Source organism: Paramacrobiotus metropolitanus, unplaced genomic scaffold, assembly GCF_019649055.1.
Source record: "Paramacrobiotus metropolitanus isolate TYO unplaced genomic scaffold, Prichtersi_v1.0 Parri_scaffold0000262, whole genome shotgun sequence".
In the NCBI taxonomy this organism is placed as follows: domain Eukaryota; kingdom Metazoa; phylum Tardigrada; class Eutardigrada; order Parachela; family Macrobiotidae; genus Paramacrobiotus; species Paramacrobiotus metropolitanus.
The window spans coordinates 64,016-72,234 of NW_026570482.1; the positions used below are offsets into that span (position 1 = coordinate 64,016).

The window sequence follows — 8,219 nt, forward strand, 5'->3', positions numbered from 1 at the left end:
ACCAAAGAAAATCTAAGAAAAACCTAAGAAAACCTAAGAAATCCAAAAATCTAAGAAACCTTATATCATGCAAGAGTTGTTTAGTATGTTTAGATGTTTAATTTAGAGAGATTTTTAGTAACCTAAGAATCGTGCAAGAGATAATTAGTATTAATATAATAAACACAAAATATGTAAAATAAATGATTCTTGTGCAGAGTGTATGCACGCATGGCTGCTTAGCAACACCGGTCGCCTACCCAAATTTCCCGTTCGCCTGTATATCAGTCCTGACCGTACCGGGCTTTCCCCGTAACATTATTGTCATCGTTTCCGACGTGCCGTTTCTCCTGCCGCGACATTTCTCTAACCATGCCGTATTCGATTTCCTCTCACACTATTATAAAAGCGCGCACATGATTTTCATAGAATTCCCCAAGTGATCGAAGTGACTATTTCCATAAAGTGAAGTGATTATGTTCATAGCGACCTTTAGGCAGTCCCTCCCTAACCATGCTCACCGTGCCAGTTACCGTGTTGCTGATCATCATCGTTGGTCTGGTTAACAGTACGTATCACAGTTTTTCGCTTAATTGTAATAATTATTATGGTTGTTTGTGTGTCTTGAATTCTTTTCGATAAGGGCGCTGACTGGTTACCCTTGCCGTTGTTGCGGTGTTGAAAGCCGTCTGGCTTCGATTTTTGCGTGTGTGTTTTTTTTTTAAAAAGGGTCAAGGTGTGGGTGAATTGTTTGCTGACCACTGTTTCAATAGTCTGCGACTCAAAGCTATTATATTTTTATTTTGTATCGGTAATTGTGCCTTACTTTATTATTAAGTATTTCGGCAATAAAAAAAACCGATAAAACAATTAATTAACAAAATGCAAATAAATTCTTGTGGTAAATATTGTAATTACACTGTTGTGTTAGGCAATTATTACCGTGCTTTTCAGCTTTTACATTGAAACACCGTCAACATCACTTGAAACTCGGTGCTGCATAATTAATGGCTTGCATTCGTCAATAATTACAACGCCATAAAAATTTGGTAACTGTATTTTGTTATATGTACCTTAAATACCGTAAATTCCGAATTAAACGCCCTGGTTTTTATTTTTTCGAGAGCTTCGGGAGGGGGACATCGTAATTTTGAAGGGGGACATGTAACTTTGAAGCAGACATCGAAAACCTTCAAATAAATGTTAATTTGTCCCTATTGCGCATGTTTGGCACTCGGCACCTGTTGTGATGCCGCTGTTGTTTTGTTAAAGGAGATCGGTCAGAAATTCGTATTAGAACAAGCGAAAGCCATGACAATAATAAAAATTCTTGTAAAAAGATCTACACGGAATTAGAAATTCTCATATCGTATAAGACAAGGACAATGAATTTTGTCCAACAGGTCAGAGCAGTACCAGTCCGGCCTCGGCCAATCCTAAGCCGACAACGAGCGGTCTAGGCGGTGACCTCAGCGACAGCCCCATCTCCGACACCTTCCCCTACCCCGTTGTTGCCGATAACGTTATCGGCCAGCCGAATTTCGCCCAAGGAAATCGGGAAATTGGTTCACTGGGCGCCGACGTCTTCCTACCAGCCCGAAAAATGTCTCCGCCCGACGATAGCCCTCAAGGCCAAGGGCAGGGTACGTTCCGTGCAGAGGGAGGCCAGTCGAACTACACCCGCGTGCCGCTGAATCAGGCCCAGATCCCAGCGTCAGTCCCGCTAAAAAAATCCCGCCTCACCTACCGGCAGCAGTGGCAGGTCGCGGGTGACCACACCCTAATGGAAAGACACCAATTCCGCTATAATAAGACAAAGGTCACACATGCCGTTAGCGATGCAGCCTTGTACCATTTATTGTCATTACTTGAATCTTGTCAGTACGTATATAGTTGCAAACTAAATGTAATTATTAGCTAAATAAAACAAACACAAAAAAGCGAAATAAAAATTATAAAATAAATTTCCTAATTTTTTATATTAACAATAATTTATATATTAACAGAAAGTTATATAATAACAAAAAATTTATCTGCGTGTTGGGAACTTTTATTTTTGTATTAATTGAAAGGCAGTTTTCATTTACGTGTTTAGCAGGCGCGGCTATTTGTATACTTATGTCAGGCAGGGTTTTATTAAAAGAGCTAATCGTGCCAACACGTTTTCTAGTCGATTCGACCAGATCGACTATGTATTCGTAGTTGTCGACGTTTGAACGTTTGAACGTTTGAAATCGACCACGTTTGAAACGGCTTTAGGATTTTGAATATTCCTAATTAAGTGTAACATGTTAATCAATACTTTTCTTCCAGATTATGGAATCCAAGAGCAAACCAGTAACAACGGGGACATTTGCCGCAGGCCTGCTGCCATAGGTGTTTTTGGAACTAGGAGAACGAAAACAAAGTTTTCGACTGACGTTGGATTTTTTGTACAGACTCACTTGGTTTTACATAAATCGGATTCAAAATGCCAGCATTTAAGTGCGTGTACGTGAGAGGAACGTCGACATGGCTGGCCTCATCATTCTGCGGTTCAACAACTGCCTTTGTTCAGAACAGTATTTATTTTTATTTACTGCTTTATTTCATAAAATTTAGGTACGATACACTGAACACAGATCAAAAACAGTCAATCACAGTAACAAAATCTCATTTAACGCTATCGCTCCCTCCATTGTTCCGAGTACGGAAGTGGCGTTACCTCGCTGAATCTCCAGAGACAGCCGTTGACGAAGGAACTCATGGGAGCGAGGTTCACCTGTGTGAAGTTGTAGTCGCTTGCCGATTTCTTTTACCAATATGTTAGCTGACTTTCCCCATGGGCCAAGTGTTTCGAACGCTAGCGGTACGAAAATGTATCTGCCATTCAGATACGCATACAGATGCACTTTCTTGTCCTCGGCTTGCGCGGCAGCGGAACCTGCGGTGACCGACGTGGATTTCCGGTGGGACAAAGCAACAGTGTCCACGCAGGTCACATCCCACGCAAGACACATCCCGCGTTTCCAGGCAAATGTGGTGCATCCATCGGGGCGGCGAGCCGAAGTGTGTGACGTTCCACGGGGCTCCAGCCTTGCTGGGATCCCTGCCGAAACTAACGATCTGCACACAATGCTATCAGGCCGCCGTGGCGTGCGTGTCTCCCAGCAGAAAAAGAACATGATAAGCCGTGGTGGCCATACACGTCAACAGGCTTATTGCACTTAGCACATGGATGAGGCTCACAGATTATTTTTATTAGATCACAATCGATAAACTGTACATGCAAACGGAAAACACTGTACACCTATGGCAAAACAATCTTCTTCAGATTGTTTCCACGCCCAGTCACGTCATCGAGCGGCGGCGACGAGCGAAGCTTCAGACTCATATCCAGAGTCCCCTTTCCCACGTGTGAGAGCGCTTGTCGGTAGAAACCGTCTGTCCAATCTGTGCGCGTCGCGCGTGCTTATCTCTTCAATCTGCGTTGATAGCAGAGTGAGCCAGTACAATGCGGCGCGGTGCCTGCCTGACCAAGAAACCGCCGATAAGCAGACGCTGACTCACTAAAGGATCCGCGTCCAAAGTGCCAACGCCGGCTGACGCGTCAGCCAATCCACTGTCTCGATCACGCCCCTTCCCACCTCAGGTTCGCACGCTGGCCGTCTTCCACAGACATCGTTCGCTGAATTGGTGGTCCATATGTATTGGGCAAATCATTCGGCAAACTTTCGTCTACGTAGCTGTTTGTCGTTGCCATTTAAATCTGTCAGTTTTAACTTCGACGCAGAACTTAGAAGAAGAAGTGCAGCTAGATCTCTAATCGTTGTTCATTTCTTTCAATAATATTACCGCCTGTCAAGCATTTGGCGCGTGGTGAAGTTTTGCATTTGCTTTCTTCAAGGAGCTTGATACTAGGTACGTACCGACGTACGTATAGTTGTTGATCACACACTGATTTGCCGATACTTCCCCGTGTTCGTAGAGCTTTTGATTTTCGAAAGTACATATTTAAGCGGTTTTACCGCAATGTTTGTGGGAACGTACTCTTCTGGTAATTTGCCACGCAAGCCTCTGTAAACAGTGTTTAATCAGCAACACTACTCAAACGTTCTGCTAGTCTAAAACAGTTTATCAGTTTATCGCAGTCGAAAGCTCGGTTGTCTACTTAGATGACCGAGCTTCGTTCGGTTTCATAGAATTCTAGAGCAATTGATTTTTCGTCCGTTTCTTACATTTCCGTAAGCTTTCTTGGGTTTCCAAGAAAGCTTGTTGTTGCACAAGCGTAAAGTAGTAAGGACAACGGAGCAATGTCAAAAGCAAGCAACATACAGCACTAATGGCTTGACTGGTTGTAGTGAACCTGATCATGGACAGTGCGGGGAAACGCAAAGCGGACGACGCTGGTGGCAGTACTCCCAGGAACACCCGCGTCAAACCCGATTACGGGCGTGACGTCAGCGCGAGCGTCAGCGGAAAGCGGCGCGCCGGAATGGAGTGTTCCGTCGCATCTGGTGGCCGTTGTCACATGCAAGTTTGTGGTGTACAGTCGCTGGTCGGCGGTGGAGGCGTATCTGCATCTGTAGATAAAATTTTATTACGGTAACTAGCAGACTCCGCGCAAATTGCGCGGAAGAAGTTAAACGAATTACAAATAAATCACCTTATTTACGTAATTCAAACTTCCTAAAGGCTTTTTTCTTGGTTATTTCTGAGTGTATTCTGGAATATGAATATTCCGGAATGAGTAAGCTTGTTTTTCCAATAAATTTGACGTTAATTTCGGCTTAAAGGAAGCAGCCCGTTACATAGCTCTGAATTCGCTTACATCCACGGGAACTTTCGCTTTCGCGCGCTTCCAAACACCATTTTGTATTGCTTTTAACATTGGGTAGTCAAACGATTTGTAAACATAGGCGTAAAATCCGTTTTCGTGCTCACCTTCGGGTTGCAGAATTATTACGGCACAAAATGTTAAATGCACTACAGCGCGATTCAAGAATACGTAACGTTCTTTGCACACGATTTATCACCCTAGTCCCTTGTTGTAACATTTAACGCTTGCGCGACAAAAATTAGTACCGCATACATAGCTGAAGCCCAACCGCTCTTTATAAAAATAAATTTAAACATATTTGCATTGTCTTTTATAGTGTCGGCCTGCCGACTCCCAATCCCTTGTAATTAAACTTAGTCAAGTAACAAACAGTTAACCGCTCCCACCCTTTCCTGTTCCGTAAACTTAAATCGCGCGTACCGGAAACAGCATCGATCCCAGTTTTACGTAAACTGCATTTGAAAATTATACCATATATTTAAAGTTGCCCGTTGTACAGCAGCATGTTTTGGTTAGACCTCAAAATACATTCGTTTTGAATGCCTTTGATGTAAGCGTAGAAATTCCTTTTTTCTTATAATTTTTATTCGTAATTTTTTCCTTGAAATTGGATGTTTCGCTTGCTGCTCCGCGAGCTCCGCTCGCGCCGCAGCTCGGCGTCGCCTGCAGCTCCGCCTTCGGTTAATATTCAGCGATACTTAACTGTGCTTTGTAAATCTTTAACTGTTACTAAAACTAAATTAATGAAGTCAACGAATTATAAGCAACGATAAGAATGGAAAGTGGCAGAGGCAAAACTTCGTTCGCCCTCACCCTTTCCTATGCAGCAGCCAATACAGTAAGTACTTGCACTTCAACAGTAAATATTGTCCTACCCCATGGACGGGCTGATACGTTAAACCAAACATACCGCTCCTGAGGGCAGTTACTTAACCACCAACTGGTTTCGGAGTTATTCCCGATTTTCCTGATTGGCTGTTGCATTCCCCGTAGACTTTGTATAGTAAGGTTTCCCAGAGTTTTCCTTAAAACGTATCCTTTTTCTCAAATCAAACTGATTTTGTAAAAACCTACTAAATTAGGGCTATCGAATAATACATAGAGCTTAAAGATTGATCCAGTGTATCGGTCGGGATGGATGCGCAGACACGCTGACCACACCTCCTCTTAATCTTTTATTATAAAGGAAGAATAATAGCTGATGGCTTAAATGATGGTGGAAGAAAACGGACCTTATATAAACACAAGATGGCGTCGGTTACGTCAGAAACTGGAGTTGGGAGCTGGACTTTCTAGTTACAATTCCCGGTTGTACTTTGTACTTGCAGCTCCCAACTGCAGCATATGATTCAGCACAACTGCAGCATATGATTACTCCATATGTATACTGTATAGCGTACACTACCTAATTTACTCACTTACTGATATTCACACACACAAGTTGTTTACATTCTTTTACCGCGTGGAGCGGCACTAGCATATATTAGCGCCACTGGCTCGTCAGCGATGGTGCTGCATACTATGCGCGTCTCTTAATTATTGAAAACACTTGTAGTAATGCTGTGCACTTGTAATATACATAATTATTTGCCAACTTACCGAGTAGTTTAATTGCTTATCTGGATTGTGCACGACTGGGATATAATTGTGAAACTCGACATGTGCCCAGTGTACTGTATGGATACTACTGTACACTGCACAGTTATATTGATTCACTTTCACTGTGTGATTCAACAAGTTGTTTACATTCTTTTACACTATGGAGGAGCACAGCAACGCATCTGGCTCGTCAAAGCCTTTCAACGTACAGTAAGTAAAATATAATTGCTTTTTAGTGGATATTACTATTTCCTCTATTCTCAGCTTATTTATACATAAATAATCATAAAAACTAACAGGTACAATGGAAGATTATTTTCTTTATTACTGTACATTATGACTGTACTGTGTAATCAGTTTTGACAGTTATTTGCAGGCTGGTGGTCTATTGCGTGCATGCTTATGCGTGCGTGCAGATCAACTGGAAAAAGTCCGCCAGGGTCGCTGCAAATTTTTTTCCACTGGAGCCAAAGGTGCATTTCTATTAACGATTACTCCGCTAATTGCAGAATTTATGAATTTCTTGTACACGAAGTAAGTGAAGCTAATGTTTTTAGTTCATATTGTGTTGTAACACATGGTATATTTTTTATGTGTACATAGTTTCGGGGATGCTACAAGCAACGATGGCTCGAGTGGAAAAAGTTGGCCTGAACTTCTCAAAGAATTTTTCCACCTTGTCGAAGGTATGGCGTAATTTGCTGATTTCGCAGTTTTTACATTACATAAATTATTATTATATGCTTGTATGTTAGCTCAATGCTTTTATAACAAAAAATACATTTCGTAATGAACCCTAATTATCATAATTAATGATCAAGGTACTGTACAGTATTGCACTGTATATTAGTATGTACCATGTAGCTTTTTTTGTACTGCTTTTAATTTGCTGCATTTAGTTTCCTAATAACAAGCGCAATCTGTTTTCAGCAGTTTGAAGAGTACTAGCATCTTTTGCACCTAATAAATTAATTTTTCCAGAATGGAAAATCATCGCCGTATAACCTTGAAGCCGGACTCGCATGGCCGGAAATATTTCAGGTTCAAACATGGCATCAGCTTTTGCTCTTATTGAGTGTACAATTTTCTAAACTAAGAAATTTCCAAAATTAAAAGTGGCGACAATGTTAACAATTCGTGGATTCTTTAACGATGCTTTTGATAGCCATATTTTTGCAGTTTCCGGTAATAGTGATCCAATAACGCGAGAGCATCACTGATGGACTTTGCACCATTAACTGTGATCTTGCCGTTGCGGTACCCGGCAGTGCGATTTGTAAGGACGAATGGAACGGAGAAGAAGCCCGGAAAATTTATGTGGTGCATAATGAGAAAGCGGAGCGCGTTCGGATAAGCTGGGTAAGTCAATTGCGCAGCCAAGGTCAGCAGTTGCAACAACGTTAGTTATTTTCGCCATTCAGCCAATTTGCAAATGTCTCCGCTTTTGAAAGCGTTGTTTGTGGTAATGAAGTAAGCTCCTTAAACTTCGGGCACCCAATGTCTTCAAGATTAAACACTTCAGGCAAATAATTTTCCAAAATCTTTGCTTTTCCAATCCTTTGGCAAAAAAACGTCAAACGCGCAGGTCGTTCACCAATAAGCTCCAGCATATCCTGAATGGCACTAGCGATGTCTAAGTATAAATAATCTCCACGATTATGCCAGACAAGTCCGTGCGAGTGACGCGATTGGCTCCTAAATTCAACGCGGTAATGATTAAAGTGGATGGAATGGTGAATGTAGCACCTGCTAACACCAGTTGGGCAATCACAAAATGCCAGCTGTTTTATAAGCCGTTGGGAGCCAGCGATAAACCAATCAA

At 42.0% G+C, this 8,219-nt stretch overlaps 2 protein-coding genes across 2 annotated transcripts; both read left to right on the forward strand.

Annotated features, from left to right (window-relative positions):
- The first annotated feature begins 320 nt into the window (after positions 1-320).
- Positions 321-2,533, forward strand: LOC129601672 (uncharacterized). Its single transcript, XM_055500531.1, has 3 exons — positions 321-547; positions 1,383-1,798; positions 2,293-2,533. Exons 1-3 carry the CDS (start codon positions 493-495, stop codon positions 2,353-2,355), a joined length of 534 nt encoding a protein of 177 aa, XP_055356506.1. The 5' UTR covers positions 321-492; the 3' UTR covers positions 2,356-2,533.
- Positions 2,534-6,108: 3,575 nt separating this feature from the next.
- LOC129601670 (uncharacterized) lies at positions 6,109-7,915 on the forward strand. Its single transcript, XM_055500530.1, has 5 exons — positions 6,109-6,607; positions 6,774-6,870; positions 7,001-7,083; positions 7,379-7,438; positions 7,577-7,915. Exons 1-5 carry the CDS (start codon positions 6,458-6,460, stop codon positions 7,598-7,600), a joined length of 414 nt encoding a protein of 137 aa, XP_055356505.1. The 5' UTR covers positions 6,109-6,457; the 3' UTR covers positions 7,601-7,915.
- The last annotated feature ends 304 nt before the right edge of the window (positions 7,916-8,219 follow it).